The sequence below is a fragment of the Ambystoma mexicanum genome, chromosome 5q (assembly GCF_040938575.1).
Source record: "Ambystoma mexicanum isolate Mex_15411 chromosome 5q, UKY_AmexF1_1, whole genome shotgun sequence".
In the NCBI taxonomy this organism is placed as follows: domain Eukaryota; kingdom Metazoa; phylum Chordata; class Amphibia; order Caudata; family Ambystomatidae; genus Ambystoma; species Ambystoma mexicanum.
The window spans coordinates 1,263,228,824-1,263,248,315 of NC_090933.1; the positions used below are offsets into that span (position 1 = coordinate 1,263,228,824).

The following is a 19,492-nucleotide window of genomic DNA, read 5'->3' on the forward strand; positions in this document are numbered from 1 at the left end:
TTTGATCACTCGGGAAGCAATGTTGTTGAGTTTGAATTTCAACAAAATCACCCCTTGTTAGATGGTTATAGGGGAGTTAATTAAATTATTATATGGTAAGAATACTAAGGGTCTACTTGGTCTGCCCACCCCATCAATAATGGGAAAATATTAAATCAAACAGATCCCCACAAGACTTGGCTTGGTTGGATAAATTGACTTAAATAAAATATCTTTCGAGTTTCATCTTGCAGGGAAAAGTCCTCAAGGCTTCCGGATAGTCAGGGAAAACATCACTGCAGCATTAATTCCTCCATCTGCTTCTCCTTGTATAGATCCCAGCCAGAGTTTACTACTTCCCTGGTCTCCGCCAACAATTTGGTCAGCAGTAGTCCCACTCAGATGATATCAGGCAGTTCTCCCCCTTTCCCATCGTGCAACACCTTATGAACCGATAATCACACACCCAGTTATTAAAATTAGGATGTTCCAGTTTATTGGCTCTTACTTGGATTGGGCTACTATTCTCCATCCCATTAACCCAGTCCTATCCCCTTTTCTTTTGATTGCTACCCTCATTTACCAAGCCCAAATTTGGGGAGAGATCAATCCAACCCCTTGATTTTACATTTTTATACATTTCAATTTTGCAATTTTAAAAAATCTAACATGAGAAACATTTTTACTTTACAATAAAGCATAACTATAAGTGCCTGAAACGGTCTGACCATGCCGGGCCTAATGAAATGAGTCCCATGACTGCACAAGGTTGCAGGTACAGAATGTCCTCAAGAATGATCAAAGGCAGGGTCACCAAGTGCTACATACAATTAAATACTTCACTAAGCTACTATCTCCCAAAATCTCTGCTTCATTGCATTTTCTTGGGAGCTAGAAAAACATTTTAGGTTGCAACTCCTGTTGCCACAGTTGAATCAACAGGTAGGCCTATTTTATAAGCTTTACAGTGATATTCGTCCCATTATTGTGCGATGTATGGTTTCTGAGAAAATGAACCAAGTATGATTGTCCATTTAAACGTATGGCAATCTCCAAGCATATATGCATATTTTGACTTCAATTGCACATTAGGTTTCATTTCCCCACTGAACATCAGATCTGGACATTTGCTTTCTTTGTTGCTTTTACCTGCAATTAATCCATCAACATTCTTTCTCTCAGGGCTACAACATCATTTGTGGCTTATCTTTGAGAGTAGGATCCAGACCATCATAAATTCCTTCTAGGTCATTGCTGTGGCTTCAAAAGATGGTTTAAATGGATAGAAGATAGGGGGCAGGTCACTGTTTGAATGTTCTGAACAGAAACTGAAGCCATTTCTCCTGAACAGAAACAGATGCCTTTCCATGCTACAATTTCTTTTTAGACATGAGGCCTTTTAATACTTGACCTCAGTTCATATGCAGAGTTCTCTTGCGCCATGCCATCAATGTTCTTCTTTCAATTATACTTAATATAAAACTGATACAGGCACTGGAGTTTCAGTGGTAAACAGTTCCTTTCAATCCCAGATGCAAATGTCATTATTTTTCCATGCTGCTCTCTTTTTATGAAAAGAGCCTCCCCCTTTTCATACTGTAGTGAAAGCTAGGCCTGTGATTTTAGTTCTCTGTAATCTGCACATATGGCAAACTCAAGTTCAGTCTTCTCGCAGTATCTTTCGAAGTAGTTGTAACAAGACCCCCATTTCCTTAATATATATCTTTAAATGTACCTCTGCAGTATTGTTTCATTTTCATTGTTCCTGGTTCCAAGGTGCAGAATGCACCCATTTTCCATGGTCTCTTTATTTTATCAAATGAAACATTGGGCCTCATTATAAGCTTGCCGGTCCGGTGACAACAGTACCGGTAAGCATGCCGGTACCATTATTACCGGACCGGCAAACTACGAGGTCTTCTCACGGGTGCCTTTCCGGCTGCTGGTCAGACGTGGCAGGCGTACCAGCACTCATGAGCATACCATGTTGGTGCATCCGGCTTCCCCATTCCCATTGAGTCCAACGGGACTCGTATGGGAATGGAGAGCAATATTTTCCAGCGCCCGGTAATGGGCAATTACAAGGTCCGCCGGGGCCATAATGCCCCAGTAATTAACCATTCCAGGGCTCCGGAAAAATAATTATTCTGGTGGCAGCCTTGCTGGTTTTACCGGCACGGCTACCGCCGGTCTCGTAATGAGGCCGATTGTTTTCCTGTTTTGCAGTTTGAAATGAAGTGCTGGCCTTTCCGCCTGCCAGCAAAAATTTTGCTTTCACGTTTCCAAGACAGTGTTTCTGCATTTTTAGGTCCATTAAATTTTATTTCTCTGAAAACAGCATTTTAGGTCCAATATAGCCAAATGCAGTTTCCTTTTTGTCCGGGGCTGCCTTTGAACCCCACAGGCCATTTCCACCCACTTCCTGGCCAACCCTGCCCAAAACACATCCTCCTGGGATCTTTTTGAACTAATGTTACCTAGCTTTAGCATGAAACTTTGTGAAATGCCTGCTAGTGGTTTTTTTCAAAGCAAGCTTCTGAGAGTTAATGATGTAAATGTAGCTGTAAACACGCCTTTGTTGTAAAAAAAATGTCTGAATCAGGTCTTCCTTCAGCCACACGATATATAAGCACTATGTGTGTCCTTCACTAATACCCTGTTAAAAACAAGCATTGGCAAAACCAATACTTTGTGCTTGTTTATACGTATTAGGCATTTGCCAGGAACTGTTATTATATGCCCAGGTACTTGAGCCATTTTGCAGCTGCCAACATTGATGACCAGTTAATACCACTATGGTAGGGCCCGGCAAATGCCTTTCCCATGGCTACAAAATAGCCAAAACGGTTGGTAATGCCAATGTTTGTTTTTCTCCTGTTATCGCCACAGACACATTGTTCCGGTTATCCCTGTGTTAGATATCTATGGTCGTAGATCCACTTGCGAACTTGCCACCCGCCATGCTGTAAAGGTCACATATCTTCACACATTGCTTTTGAGATGAACAAGGTTAATAACTCCTAATTATGACTAACCGAGTCACATGGTTGTCTTCCATTTTCCCAGGTGTACCAGGATACCGTGTTTGCACCAGGTTGCTACTTCCATTCCTTTAAGAAGGTCCTGTTTGAGATGGGGCCGGAGTACTCGGAAAACGTGCAGCTGATATCCATCCATTCAATATCCAAGGGACACACCGCAGAGTGAGTACATTAGGAACTTGCTTTCAATTGCCTCACCCATGCTGATATTTATGGTTCCATGTCTTTGCAGCTGTGCATTTACTCATTTATGCATTTTCATGAGGGCATCTCGATCTGTGCATTGCTTTGTTTTTTTTTAAACAATGTAATGCAAGCCCCTACTCCCTTTTTATTTGTTCAATACCCTATGTCCTTTTTTAGAGCTATTTTCTTGTTCCCTGAACAATGTGCAAATGATCGGTAATGCATGGTTTTAAAGAGATTACAACATATTACTATATTCTAATTAATTAAAAAAAAAGTGTTATATACAGTTTGCTTCAAATTGCTTGAATGCCGAAGGCAGCCGTCACCTGTGATGGCATGGGGTTCCAGAACGCCCTCCCCCTTTCTGAACTGAGACAATACAATTAGAAGGGAATCCTCCCAAAACAGCCAAAGCAAACAGAAGCCAGTAGGACTTTCAAGGCAACTGATGGGTTTCCAGATCTTTTCTGGATGCGGGCATTACACAGACCCCTTACTGCAGAGGTCTCCAACCTTTGGCTCTCCAGATGTTTTGGACTGCAAGTCCCATCAGCATAGTGAATAGTAGTGGAATTGCTGAAATTCGCTAATAATTCTGTTCCATCGGCTGGGCGGATTTTATACCCTTTCTACCACATCCTGTGGCCATGTTGTTATTGGGTTTTTTCATGGAAATCTTCATTTTTGTTTTTCCCCCGAAATTTCTTTCGCAGTCTTTGTTGGGAGAAATTAAGAAGGTATTTAAAGACTTTTTATGGGGGATGGAGTTCACCCGTAAATTCGAATGTCAATTCGTTAATGCTCAGTGGTGGAAGGTGGCTTTGGTTTTCAAGATGTGAGGACATTTCACACTGTTTTCTCCTTGAAGATTCTACATCACTGGGTTAATGACGATTCTGAGTCAGACCCTATGTGGGTAGGCATGGAAAAGCAGCCTGTGTCACCTATACTCTTGGATTGTCTTCTTATAATGGATTATCAATTCCGTCTTGTCCAAACTTTCCCTAAGGTATGACATATTGTTTCCGAATGAATCGCATAACTGAGTCCAAAATCCTGCTATCTCTGGAGTCATGTATCTGGAAGAATCCAGCAATTACGGTTGACAATAAGAGGCTGAATTGGTGCACGTGGCAGTGTGCAGGTATGTGGAAGCTGAAACATGTTCTAGAGAATAGGACATTATTAGATTTTGGCTTCTTGAAATTTAAATATAAATTACGTAATTCTGAAAGATCAAAGTATAGAGTGCTGCAAGGAATTGTGGCATCCCCTTTCTTTCCATTAAATGCCAAGATTCATGACCCTCCTGGGCTAAATGTCATGTTAAAGTACTGCCCGCTCTCTGCATCCGTGGTCTACCGTCTACTCTCTGTTACCTCTGAAGTGCCCTAGGAATGGCCAGAGCGATTAATTTGGGAGTCTGAATTGCATGTGCAGATATCTGACTCCAAATGGTCGATAATATGTCAATGCCTGGAGAAAGTCAAACTGGACCTGGATGTACATAATACACAACAGAGGGTTATAGCCTGTCTGTATTGGTCGCCGTGGGGGATGAAAGTATGTAAACTTTCCCAATCTGATATTTGCTGGAACTTCAAAAAGGAATTTGGAACCCATGCCCTTATGTTTTGTTCTTGTGCGCAAGTATCTCAATACTGGAGACAAGTTCTCTCCTGAATGGAGTTTGTATCCCAGTCAGTACTGCCAAATACTCCACTCTTCTGTCTTCTGAGCATATTCCCAAATGGTTTGAAGTTATCAGCTGGAGTTATTGGACATACAAAGCATTGTTACTGGCTAAGAAACCGATTTTGAGTTAATGGAAGTCTAATGGGAAACCCCAATTTGAGGACTGGTTTCAGAGTATGTTGCTATTGGCCGCTGGGGAAAAGGTTTCATATGCTAAAAAAAACAAAAATTTGGTTGACTATCAATTTGAGGTATTTTCAATGACTTATATGTTTAAAATATTACTGTTATGGAATCTTATAATGTGTGTATGTCTAAAGATCTGCTGGTTTGGCTCACCCGTGTCCCTTTTTGCACCCAGTGTTTGCTCATGTTGTTTGTCCTGTCTTTTCTTGTGTTGTGTGTTTGTGTCTTGTTGTGTTTGGGACAAGTGTGTAAAGTGGGGTCGGGATATTTGTATTCTGCTTGTATTTGATGGATTGAAAATGCTAAAATATATAAATGAAAATAAAAATTAAAAAAATTACATTTTTGGTGGGAAAAGGCTCACTGTCCAATCTGATTCACAGCCAAAATTGGCAGATCGGGCAAATTTAGCCTGAAATGAGCGAATTGTCACACGAAACAGAAATGAGCAATTTCGTTCACCCCTACTAGTTAATAGTGAGCGATGAGAGCGAAGAGAGGAGTCGTAGTCCAAAGCATCCGAAGTACTGCAGTTTGCAGATCTCTGCCCTAGCTCCTTTGGCCAGAGGATCACCCATGAAAAGTGTAAAGAGATATACCTTTGTATGTATACAGTTCATTTATTTGTGGTACTTTGAAAGCAATAAACCTACATATTCTTGGAGATGTATGGATTAAGGCCCACGTTAATGCGTGACTGGTTGACGGGATAAGAACTAGTAAGATGGGAGTGAACTGTGACCCCACTGATCTACAGCACTCCATTGCTCCATGAAGGTAAATTCACACTCAAACACCCAAAACTATTCTGCTGCCCTAACCCTAATCCTAGCAATTCTGCTGCCATTCTTTCCACTATAGAGCTTGCTAGGTGGCTATATCAAGCAATGGTATGGATACAAACAGTGTTGGTGGATTGTCTTCTAGGGGAAACAGTTCCTATGCGTCACAAAAACAACCATGTCCTGTTGAATAAGTACATTTAATAGGACTACGATACTGAACATTGTGAGTTTGATGCTGGTAGGTAAGCTGCATGCAGGGGTGGCATGAGCACAATTACAAAGGTGGCACGGGATCACATGCATGCCCCCTCAAATAACAGGTCACCTGAAAGGATGCCGGAGGACTCTTAAAAGGGCAGCATATTCCACACAACTGCAGCCAGGGTCATATTTACAGCAATATCCTGGGGTTTAGAAAACGGAACATTCCGCGCGCGTGCCAGCGTGTCGTGTGATGGAACTGTGCTATCAATACACATCTTTTATATCAATAGCAGAGAGATGTCTATTCCTTTTATATAGCCCACACATATTGATATTGTCACAGTAGCTCGATTACAAACTGAACAAGCTGCACATTTTTGGACTGATGCTTACACCGTACCTCTGGCACTCGGAGAGGGCTGAAACACGTGAGTTCTGGTTTCCTGTGTGCTCATTTCATTCACCTTGCACTCAGTCTGCTCTGGGCACTATCATTTGAGACAGTCAGCTGGGCAGCCCACATGTATTTCTCTGTGTTCTGTTAGGTATGGTAACGCCTAATGGACAAACACGCATCCTAGCTTCAAGCTTACTGTAGAGCAAATCTGAAACCCAATACGCAACCACAATGTAGAGAAGCAGGTGGAGGTTTTCTCACTAGTTCCCGCCCCCTCACCACTGTCATATTGCAATAGCAGGAGAAGAGCTATAAATGGGTCCCCATGTGTTGACCCAATACTTCGAGTGTATGAGAGACGCTCACCACTCAGACATCCATATAGAATGTACCCTCACACCGAGCAAGTGGAAGGATATCACGTGAAAGGATGTCAGCATGCACCAATGAACATCATGGAACGCCAAATGAAATCAGGCGAGGGTAGAGTGATGCCATAAAGAAGATATTTGATGCTACATTGAAACGATGTGAAATAACTAAGAAGTGACGATGTAACTGAAGCACCAAGAGAAACATGTATCTAAAGACAAAGTCATCATGAATACAAAGAAGATGAAGTCATTTACAGACCAATAACTGTAAATACGCAGGAATGCAAGGTAGAAGGGATTTATAACATGGCAAGGATGGCCATGATAGGAAAATGGATGATGGCTCATGTCAGAATCAGCTAAACAACCTCAGGGACAGACCACGGCTGAAGAATCAAGAGATGCTGGAAAGCCCTGTGTGCAGAACAAGAAGGCTATGTTGGCCTAAGATCAAGGATGCTATTTTAAGGAATAATTGCAAGGCACAAGGGGAGTTAACCAGGATAGGCTATGAACGAAGGGCACAGCTCTCTTAGATGAAAGAAGAAAAAAACATTTGCATGAGCCAAGTATTGGACGATTAAAAGTGCAGAAAGTTCATATAAGATGGAGTGAACAAGTCTCCAGAGGCCAAAAGGAGCAATGACACCCAGCATAATTGAATCAAATAGCAGTAAAAAGGGAGGAGAGGAATATAACCTGCATTGCCTGTGGCAATAAAATCAGTGGAACACCCCGCCAGGCGAACCCCTCCCTCTGCTTTGGGACGTGCTGCTCCTTACTCCTATACTGTGCAGCCGTGTGGTCTCCACCGCATATGCTGCAACGTGCCTGAACTTGCACCTCGCGCCCCACATGCAGTTCTCTTTTTTGAATTTCCAGCAGGAGGTGGCCCTCCCCGATCCGCTGTCCCTAGGCCAGGCACCACCCCCGTCCACAAAATTGTGGTCTCCTAACACGCGATTCAGGAGTCGAAAACAAGGGTGATTCATTGAGCTGTTGACCAAGATAGTGGTGTGTTCACACTCCCTAAAATGTTCCAGGACAGCGAGCAGGCTACAAGGTCAAGTACAAACGGAAGACTCTGGCTTATGGTCGAACCGATGAGGGAAGATGGATTCATTGGGAAATGTGTGGAGTAGTCCGACGTGATTCAAAGCACCTAGTTTTAATTTCAAACGCGTGCTGTAGCAAGCTGAAAGTCCAAGGTTGGGTAGAAATGCCAACCAATCAGTGGGTCTATGCGGCTACCTGCCATACAATGTTGCATAGAGCAATCCGCTGCTATTTCATCCGATATAATGAGTACTGTGTGAATTTAGAAGTAGTTCAAGGTGTGCCGTACAGATAAGGGTATCCAATGAAGCACTAATCCTCATATGTTCTATAAGTAGATATGATCCCCTAACCTATCCCTCCCTGATAGGTTTTATTGTTTGCCACGTAGGATGACATCATAGATGACGCACAATGAGGTATGAATTCTGTGTAATCAAGGTTATACGTGAGTGACCAATTGACTTTAAGTTTTAAAGACAACTGTCCTCGAAATGCAGTTGAGGGGATAAACAAAACAGCTCTGTATGACATTTTAAAACAGTAAAGATCGAAAGGAATGCTTGTGTTAGTGCTTCTGAACCATTTGAACTTCTCCAGTTAGATTTCTGTTCCATCATTTCTTAACCCTCCTATCCCATTATAGAAAGGGACAGTCGTTTGCGAAACAGTCCTCACCCCTAAAAGAGCGGTCCGGCACAAACTACTATACCACACCCCCTCTAAATAGCTGCACAGGCAACTCAAGGAATTCCCAGGTAACGTCAAGTCCACCTCCTAGCACCTGGGTCTGAGCATACGTGCTGCTAAGTGAACTGAATGTTCCAGAATGGCACGACCGTGCCAACCAATTATAGAGGGCTGTAGAACAAATGGCCCTATAGGTTGAAGACCAATGATATACTGTGTACTTAATAGTGTTGAAGATGACATGTTTTAGAGGTGGGCATAAGTTGTCCACCTGACAGTAGACAGCCTATCACAATCCCACCCCTTGTAGAAAGTAAACGTAGATGTTTTCCTTGAACCTATCACAACCCCTTGTAGGTTTTTCTTATTTGCCACATAGCATGATGTCACATCTGATGTATTTTCTGAATAAAGGGATGTTTTTATGAGAAATGGATTGAGAGCTCGAGCAAACGCCTTTTGATGTCTGTTGTAAACTCCCTGTTTTAGAAAATTGTTAATAAAACAGCATCTTGGCCATCTTCCTGAGTTGGTTTGATTATTTGGTGTCAGAGTTATTCTCTATCCATTGCATGCACGATACCCAAAGGGCTCTATGCTCTACGCTCACAACATAAGGAGAATGAACACTACCTAGAAGGTTTAGTGATGAGATTGTATCTCTGTGCACAAACAATATTTTCTGTCCTGATGAAAGCCTAGATTTGAAATGACATGGGATTGCAAGGGATGGGTGGATCTCGAGGAAAAAGGCTGAAGCGCTGTGTGTCGACATGTTTTATAATCACATTTAGTGATAGATAAAGTAGAGAGAACAGGATATTACAAAATCGTAATCCTGAGTAAAAATGTGGTATACTGTTTTTTCCAGTGTCTGAAAGCAAGTGAGAGTTTCAAAATATTGAAATCAATGCATATTCAGTGATTTGAACCCAGTGGGCTCATGTAAAAATAGAAAATAAAAACTCCAAAATTGCTGTAAAAAACCACCACAATCCCTATCATGTGTTAGCAAAATCTCTTGATATTGTAGTGTATTTGCACAAATGGCAGTCTAAACTAACCACGATTTACATTACTGCACTTTAAAATGTTGAATGTATATGTCTTGTGAGTTATTTTTGGATAAGTTGTTATAAGATGACATATATGTGTTCTGAAAGAAAGAATAACGTTCGAGTTTCATATTTTCATATAAAAAACTGGAGACCCGCATGCAGTTATCAAAATGTTGGCTGCTGATTGATTCATAAGATGTTGAATTGAAAGACAGGAGGAGGGGGTAGCTTGTGGTGGTTGTATTGTCATGTCTACAAATGCCAGACGGGCCTCACCTCAGGGGATACCTCGGTTGCTGCTCCTCTCATTCTACTTTTAAACAGTATTATCTCCCCCACTCCTTCAACATTTTTGTGATTTTTTTTTTCCTCTGCTGTTTTAGCGCTGGCTGCACATGGCTATAGCAATCGGGATAAGCAATGTCTTAGGAGAGGGTAGGTGAGCATGGAGAGGACAGTGGCGGGCTGCAGGGGTTGGGGAACTGTAGACACCAACCCTCCCTACAGGCAACCCTGATAAGAACTGCCACTACGGATTACTGCTGCTAGAACATCTCCCCAAATAAAAGGGCCAAAGACCGATTCAAAGCACATTTTAAATTCACTTCAATGCAAAATAATTGCATGACTGGTAGCTTGGCCAACAGGTTTCTAATTTAGAAGACCTCGATTGGCTTCCGAGGCTATGCAATCGCTGCCCAAGTTATGACATTACGAACTAGAGAATATTTTATGCCAGATCCTGTCCCCTCCGCCCCAGGGACTGAAAAGTAGTCCTACTTTTGTGGAGGCAGCCATTGTAGTCCTACTATTAACAGTGGAGTAACTTTGCTGAAAATGTTGGGGGGGACATGGCATCTGAAGAAAAGGTGCCCCAGCCAAATGAATGGGGGCAAAATGGTGTGTCATGAAAGTTGGGGGGGTGAGGGGGACAAACACCCCTGTCCCCCCCCTAAAATTACACCCATGACTATTAAGTTGGCGGTTTCCCCCAGGTTTGATTTTATAAACTTGGCTACCCTACGTACACAACCTTGGCTCCAGCTCTCAGCCCCTCCTTACTAGAAGCCAGAGAGGCCATTTACCTCACACCACAGATGATCACAAAAAAACTGCAAGGCCATTCAGGCAGCTGCGATCCCTCTTCCATGCACCAAACCTCCCCTCCTCACACCGCAGGATGCTTCACGGATGGGGGGAGATGCAGAGAAGGAGGAGAGGACATGATCTGGAGTGTGCTAATCCAGCATATAAATACACCGGCTACTCCTTAGAGAAGATGCATGTATTTGCTTAGTCAATATTTGTCTTACTTTTTATGCTAATAAAGTATCTCGTTTTGAAGTTTTGAGGGGTCTTATTGGTGCATGTAGATGCTTCTCTCACCTCTTGCACCCTTCAGCAGTTTAGTATCAGGATTACATTTTTCTCAGTGGATCTTAAGCAGGGCTCTGCAAGCGTCAGCTACCTACAAGGTTTGCACTACAATTTCATGATCCCACACCATTGCCTATGCCCCCTAGGGCTGCTGGGAGTTGCAGTCCAAAACATCCATAGAGCTAAAGTTAGCAGATTCCTGATCCAGAGTATAAGAGTTGTTTGTAAATCGAAACCCACATGACAAAACAGACTTGCCATCTACCTTTGAGTAACCAGAGCCTGCCATGCTGCTGAGCTCCCTGTTTCCTCTGCAGCCTCATTTCTGTTCCATCGTCTCCGACCAGCCCCCTTTCATGCAAGCAGCAGAAATCAACCAGGTCTCATGCTTCATTGATGTACACCAAGTTATATGTTTACACAGGAGGGGTTACAGAGCGTTGAGTGGCGAGAGCAGCGCTGAGTGGCGAGAGCGGCGCGTTGTGAGAATAATGATGGTCATCCTAACCTCTACATTTTGCAGTTGTAGTGCTTTCTCTACCCAACCGTAGTGCTTTGATGAACCTTTTGGGACCAAGACACCGACAGTGCCCTCATTAACACCACTGACCACCTCTTATGGCCCCACCGGCTGCCTTTGTCAAACTAGAAATTATATCCTGCCTCGTATTGCTATGAATATATGTATATTGGCCTACGCCAAGCTGCTAACAAGCTGCTTATAAACTACATGTGAATAAACTCGCATTGCAAGGTCCTGACCTTAAAAACCATGTAAACTGTCATTTTGGGTCAAGCCGCCATTTTAGGTTTTCTTGCTCTATAAAGTCACCATGTGAGCTAAAATGGTAGCCTATGTTATTCAGAACAGAACTTGATTGGCATGACCTCTGTACAGCTAATGTATAACTTGCCTGCATGCCACTTGTTATGGTCATGAGCTGAGACCTTGTCCTTCTGCTGACCTGTGTGCAATGGATTACCTGTATCACCGAAACTGATCTATAATTGAATGAGAACACCTGCTTAACTATATTGTATAAATTAAGTCCCGCATTGTAATGTTAGGCCTAGAGCATACATTATTACCATTTCTTCTTGTTAATGTATAAACCTAAGATGAACTAGATTTGACCTGGCAAGGGACCCTAGAGCAGGAACTTATTTATGGAATGGTTAACCTGCAGAAAGGCTGGACAACAGGCTGGAGAAATGTATAAAAGCCTGACTGTGTCAATGAATATTTGCACTCACTGAGCACACCGAACCACGCCGGAGTTTGCTGTGTTGTACTGAGGGTCGATAGCTATCTGAATTTTGTTCTGTTCTTTTGTAACTGGATTCAGTATAAAATAAAGTGCTTTGTATGTTCCTTTGTAACCTGTGTTTGGTGTGTTTCCTTTTTGGTTACCTTGCCTCATATTATTTCCTTGTTTTCACAGTTGGCGCCCGGAATAGGGACCCTCAAGATTGATGCCGGATTATTGAAGGTTGACGCACGCTATCGGACCGGGATCGGACGGTGTGACATAACGGGCCCGACTGAACGAGACGCGACACCTCAACAGCGCTGCACGATCCGTTCCCTGGACGATAGCCGTGTGGTCTGAGACGGCATCTTGACGAAGGTCAATTTTTTGAGGCGGGCAGATTTGCCGAAATCACCATACACAAGGTAAAATTTGTTAGGTAAGTCCTTTGTGAACCGATCGGTCCTCCTTAGGTTTGGTCAGGTGAGTCGTTACCCGACTCTTAATTCAACCCTGACAATTTGAATTTGGCGCATTGTATCTGCAGACACAATTATTGACCAGGTAACACCGAGTATTTGAGAAGTGCCTGGGAAATTGTCTAGCTGCTTTAGGGCATTATTCCGCAGCGATAGACAATCTTTGGAATTTAGCCGTCCAGCACCACAGGAGGGGTCACCGGCATGTACTATGTACTGTAAGCATGGCATTGGAAGTGTAGTATTTAATAAAATTTGGCACAGACAAACCAGACATGCCTCCGAACTTCAGTGGCCAGTCAATGGTAGTTTTGAGATCCCTCGTATTGAATATTTAGAGTCAGTCTTGTTAATAAAGAAGGCCAGACCTGCAGCATTTGATGTTTTGCAAAATTGGAAAAGAGAAGCGTTGCAGCAGCTTAAAAGTAGGGAAAAACATGTGCGCCGTCATAAAACAAATGCTGAAAAGGCGTTGTTATATGATCAGGACAAACAGCCTGAGTCAGTTAGGAATATGGACAGGGCTTTCTCACTCGGTATTCAGAAAATCTATCCTTCTAAAGATCTTCATGTTTCTGATGAGTTTATCGACAAATTGTTAAATGAACGAAGGCCTGGTGCCTCTGCACCACCTCCGTATGTTCCTCTTCCTCCTGCTGTACCTGTTCCTGCTGTTATTCCTGCTCTTCCTGCTCAACCTGTTGTTCCTATTCCTCCGGTTGTTGTTCCTCCACCTGCTCCTCTGCCTCTTCCCATTGCACCAGTAATAGTACCTCCATTGAATTTGCCTGCACCCTCACTCCCAAGTAGTTCTGTACCGCTTGTAGTTGATCAGGGTGCGGGGTCGAGGATTGTTACTCGTAATACTGTTCCTACAGAAAAGAAACAGGATTTGTTTGCATGGGCTAAGCATTGTATGGAGAGAGATGATCGAGCTAATGTTCTTGCCACACTTTCTAATATGGATAATTTTCCTGAGAAAAATGTTTTCATTGAAGGTTTAGGGATTCATTTATGTGTAATGTGGGGTAAATTAAATAATGCAGACCTCCCACAAGGGTTGAGGGACCTGAATACTTTAGCGTTTTCAAGAGACACTGTGGAGAAGGTGCATGAGCATGTTGAGAGGATATTTGAGTATAGAAAGGAGTTGAAAAGGTCACGGAATGAGGATGACGAAGAAGAAAGTATGTATGTACAGAAACGATTTCTTCCGTGTCGTAAATCGACATCTGAGAAGGCGCGAATTTGTACAAAAGATGCGATTAGATGGATTTCAGACATATCGATAACTCCAGTTGAGGTATATGACACATACAGCCAATATACGCTAGAAATGCAGAGGAAAGTGATACAGGTAATGGTAGAGTACCTGCAGGATGAATGTTTAAAGAGAAAGGTTAGTTGTCCCACAGAGTTATTGAGCATTTATAAGAGAGCTTTTTCACTTGACACTTCTTCAACTGCTTTAGCGCTCGACTTAGCTCTGTTGCTTGGTAAGCGTTCGGAGTTGCCTACATCTCAGTTGCCTATGAGAGAGGTTCCTCCGACATTTGTCCCAAAGGTTGAGATTCCTGCTAATGCTGCAGCAGGTACACCTGCTGTGGACATTCCTGCACATTATGTATCACAGTTTGTTCACGTCCCGTTTTCACGACAGGAAGTGAATACTATTAGACAAAATATTCCTGACATTAGGAAAAATACGACAGGGTTCTATAAAGAGATAGAGTCCGTTTTGCAGTGTTCAGTGTTTACCCTAGGCGACATTGATTTGCTATTCCCTGTACTCCTGCCTGTAGATTTGTGGAAACAAGTTAGAACTATAGACAATGTACCAGGGTTGGGAGATACATGGGCTAACATAGTTAGGCTTGGTGGGAAAAGGCCAGCTGGTGAGAGACCACCTCAGGTGATACTAACTTTGCCTGACAGAATCATTGCAAAACTGAAAACTATAATCCCCGAAAAGAGAATTATTTGGGACAAGCTTACGGCCTGTGTCCAAGGAAAATCTGAGGGTGCTACCGAGTTCTTTAATCGGTTCGAACAGGTATTCTCGGATTTCAGTGGACAATACTTAGGCACAGAGTCTGGGAAAAGATTATTTGTGGACAAATTTGTACGTGGATTGCTGCCTGACATCCAGTCACAAATTATGTCTTCTGAGAGCGCTTGGCAGGCGAAATCCCAATCAGAAGTACTGCACATGGCTCAGTACTACGAGAACCGTGTCAATAATGAAAAAGATAGAGTCGAGAAGAGAAAAGCTGATTTGAAGACTAAAGTATTGTTACAGCAAATTGTTAGAGACCCCAGAGGGGGTAGTTCGCAGATTAGAGGTCAGTATGTTCCACAAGGGAATGTGCCCTTAGGTCCTGTGAATATTAACCAGTGTGCCTATTGTCGCCAGGAGGGTCATTGGCGTGCACAATGCCCCGTCCTTCGACAGAGGTCGAATAACACATTTGGAAATATGGGTAGACGATCCAGAGGTCGCCCGGGTGAAGGGGGCCCTGGTAGAGGCCAGTTTTCGCAGGATCCCAAACAACCGTTTTTAACAGGATAATCAGACTTCGAGTGTGGATACTAGAAACATATTTTATCATCCTTCTGCTGCATATCCATCTGAAGAGCTTCCTTTTGATGATATTTTGTTTCCGTAAGGATTGCCCGAAGCAGGGTTTGGAACCTACACCTATTCCCGTTAATCAGAAAGGTCCCTACGTTGAAATGGTAGTGGGAAATAGGAAACATCAATTTTTGATAGACACTGGAGCACAGAAGTGCTCCATTGATCATTCTCGGGTTCCAAACATTCCACTGTCAGGGCAAACCAATGTTTCTGTAGGGTTTTCTGGCACACCAGTTGTTTGTCCGGTTTCTTCACCGGTACCTATTTCTTTGGGTCCCTTTACGGACCACTGTCCATTTCTCTTGACTTTGAATTGTGGAGAGAATTAGCTGGGGTTGAATCTGTTGAAGGAATTAAATGCGGTAATTTATTGTTCTTCTGATGGAGTGCGTTTGACGATTTCACCACAGCAATGTTCTGTTTCGCAATTCTTGACTAAAACTTTTGCCCCCAGAATTCAGTAATGTACCAGAGTGTTTGTGGGCAGTTGATGACAATGATGTCGGTGTTTTGCAGATTGAGCCTGTTAAAATAGTTTTGAAACATGGAATTAAGCTGCCCCATATTCCACAGTATAAGATCTCAGTTGAAGGCGAGCGAGCTTTGAAGAGCATTGTTTCCAATTTTGTGCATCGTGGGGTGATTGAGGAGATTGCAGGAAGTTTGTGCAATAGTCCGATTTTACCCGTGTACAAAAAAGGTGATAATGCAATTCCATTTCGTTTTATAATTGATTTACGTGCCATTAATAAAGTCGTCGCTCCGCAATTTCCAATTGTGCCTGATGTGACGACAATATTAACCATGATTCCAGCTACGGCTACTCACTTCAGTGTTGTGGACCTAAAGAATGCTTTCTTCAGTATTCCTATACATGAGGATAGTAGATACTTGTTCGCGTTCACCTTAGGGGGACGCTCATTCACATTTACTCGTGCACCTCAAGGTTATACTGAGAGTCCTAGTATTTATAGTAGGGCTTTGAAAGAGCAGCTTGATACCCTTGAATTGCCCCCTACTTGTACGTTGCTTCAATATGTTGATGATTTGCTTTTAGCCGCTGACTCTGAGAGCTCTTGTAAAGAGGGCACTGTGTTGTTGCTCATCCATCTAGCTAAGCATGGTCACAAAGCTTAGCTTAAAAAGTTTCAATATTGTTGCCAGGAGGTCGCCTATTTAGGCTATCTCCTGTCAAAGGAGGGAAGAAGATTGACACCTGAAAGAATAAAACACATTTCTGGCATGTCTGTCCCAAATACACAAAAGGAAGTTAGAGCCTTGATAGGTATGGCTTCTTACTGTAGGTTATGGATCCCAAACTTCTCACTAGTGATAAAACCGATGTTGGCCTTGACTAAGAAGGGTATTTCTTCGCCATTGCCATGGAATACGGAGCATCAACATTCATTCGAGTTGCTCAAGACTGCATTATGTTCGGCGCCAGTTTTGGGCACACCGTACTATGAGAAGGCCTTTGTGTTGTTTGTGCATGAATGTGATGGATGTGCTTTGGCTGTATTAACGCAGGAACATGGAGGGAAGAATAGGCCATGCGGTTACTACACTTCCGCCCTTGATCCTGTTGCATGCGCTTTGCCAAGATGTTTGCGCGCTGTCGCTGCTGCGTCTGTAAAACAGAGTGAGGGAATGGTCCTAGGCCATGATTTAACCCTGATGGTGCCTCGCTCTGTAGATATTCTATTGAACAAAACCCAAACGCAACACCTCACTTCCGCACGACTGACAAGATATGAATTAATCTTGTTTGCTCCCCACATTCAAATTAGGAGGTTCTGCGTTCTTAATCCGGCTGAACTCCTACCTTTCCCGCAAAATACTGTTTGCGGTGACGAAGAGTCACATGACTGCCTGTATACTACTGAACAAGATACAAAAGGTAGAGTTGATTTGAGGGACACTCCTTTGGATAACCCACAAGGGGAGCTGTTTTGTGATGGCTCCTGCTTCAAACTACTGGATGGTACATCCACAGCTGCTTATGCAGTCACTATATTGAGTATGGTTGTGCAGACCAAGAGAATTACGCATAACTCTGCGCAGGCCGCAGAGATTATAGCATTGACTCGAGCTTGTGAGCTTTCCGAAGGGCTAACAGTAAACATATATACTGATAGCCTGTATGCCTTTGGGGTGGCTCACAACTTTGGGAGACTTTGGTCAGAGAGAGGGTTTTTAACTTCGCATGGCACCAAGATCCAACATGGCTCCCTGATAGTACAATTGCTTTCAGCGCTTGCGCTCCCTAGTCAGTTAGCAATCATTAAGTGCGCAGCACATCGCAAGATTATAGATGATGTAGGGAAAGGGAATGCTTTCGCTGATCAAATAGCTAGACAAACTGCCTCTGATCTCTTCACGGAGATGTATGTTTCGAGGGAGACTGTAGATGCCTATGCAATGGATGAGGGTGTCGGGTCTGTACGGGATATCCAAGCCGATGCCGCATTAGAAGAATCCAGGAGGTCGGCTGAGGGCTTGGGGAAACTCGATGATGATGGGTGTTGGGTGGACATGGTTGAAGGGAAATGGTTGCTTCCTAATGCCTATATAGTAATGATGGTTACCATGGCACACGGTCCCACACATGTGTGCGCTCAACAGATCACGAGAATGTTAGAGAAAGTCTGGGTAAATGATAAGATTTCAAAAATTGCCCAGCATTATGTCCAAAATTGCATGATTTGCCTACAACACAATGTGGGAAAGTGGACAGCAACTCCAAGAGGTAGCTTTGGGCCTCCTTCTGTCCCGTTTGAAGTGATTCACTTTGACTTTATTGAAATGGAGCGATGTAACAATCTAAAATATGTCCTTGTGGTCATTTGCGCCTTTAGTAAGTGGGTCGAGGCTTTCCCTGTTAAAGACGCTACAGCCATGACCACTGCAAAGACCATGTTAAAGGAATTCTTCCCACGGTTCGGTTTGCCGAGAGTTATCTGGTCGGATAATGGTCCGCATTTTATCGCTGCTGTAATTCTACAGATATGTACGGCATTGCAAATTGACAAACGATTCCATTCGGCCAGACATGCTCAGAGCGCCGGATTAGTGGAAAGACACAATGGTATCATAAAAAACAAGCTCGCTAAGACGTGTGCCGGCACCAAACTAAAATGGCCGGACGCCTTACCGATCGTGTTACTAGCCATGCGTACAACCCCTCAAACTAAGACTGGGCTCTCTCCATTTGAGGTGGTAATGGGGAGACCTGCCAATATCTGGGGTCTTCCGAAGCCTAGGGCATTGAGGAATGTAGAAAATGTATTGCTTTCAGACTATTGTAGCCAGTTGACTAAAAACCTGTATTTCATTTATCACCAGGTACGAGACGCTTTACCCGCGCGATACGAGCGCCCAGGCCACAGTATACAACCTGGAAGTTGGGTTTTGGTCAAATCCTTTGACCGATCTTCCTGCCTTGCACCTCGGTGGCGGGGCCCGTTCCAGGTCCTGCTGGTCACCCAAACAGCGGTGCGTGTCGCAGGCCGGAAGCATTGGATCCACGCGACGCATGTCAAGAAACTTCCTCACCCAGTGCCACACGTTACAGAAGAAACAGAACCCCTCGCTAACGCTGCAACCAATGATCCCAAAGCAGTGAGTAGCACTGAGAGTGCGTCGGAGAATCTTTCTGAGCCCGTGAGGTTTGGGGAAGCTGCCATTTTGTCTCTGCACTCTCCGAAAATTTTGCTCCCGGAAATTGCTGTTCCAACTTCACTTGCCTCTGATACGTTGCTTCCAACGGGAAGTGACGACATCTTGTTCTCGGATCAAACAATACCAGGCACAACAAGATACAACTTCCGGCCACGAAGATAGACATACGGCACGGTTTTGCTGTGCATCTGATAGACATACGGCACGGTTCGGCTGTGCATTCAAGGAAGGAAAGGATCATCAAGGGCTTGCTTTTGCCCAAAAAGTTGAGGAAGGGGATTCTGTTGGCTAGGGGTTGTGGAAGGACTAAGAAGCCGCGCGACCGTAGTGTTGCCAGCAACGAACATTGGGGTCGTCAATTGAAAATCTACAATGCCAGCTACCGCCACCGCTGCTGCTCGTATTGGACTTATAAATAA

At 43.5% G+C, this 19,492-nt stretch overlaps 1 protein-coding gene across 3 annotated transcripts in view; it reads left to right on the forward strand.

The window, feature by feature from the left end:
• The window catches only part of LOC138498002 (alanine aminotransferase 2-like), a 248,218-nt gene that overhangs the window by 164,310 nt on the left and 64,416 nt on the right, over positions 1-19,492 (forward strand). For all 3 annotated transcript variants that reach the window (XM_069621781.1, XM_069621779.1, XM_069621780.1), the window contains exon 7: positions 3,046-3,182. In XM_069621781.1, coding sequence (XP_069477882.1) covers positions 3,046-3,182 — 137 coding nt within the window. The remainder of the gene's footprint in view (positions 1-3,045; positions 3,183-19,492) is intronic.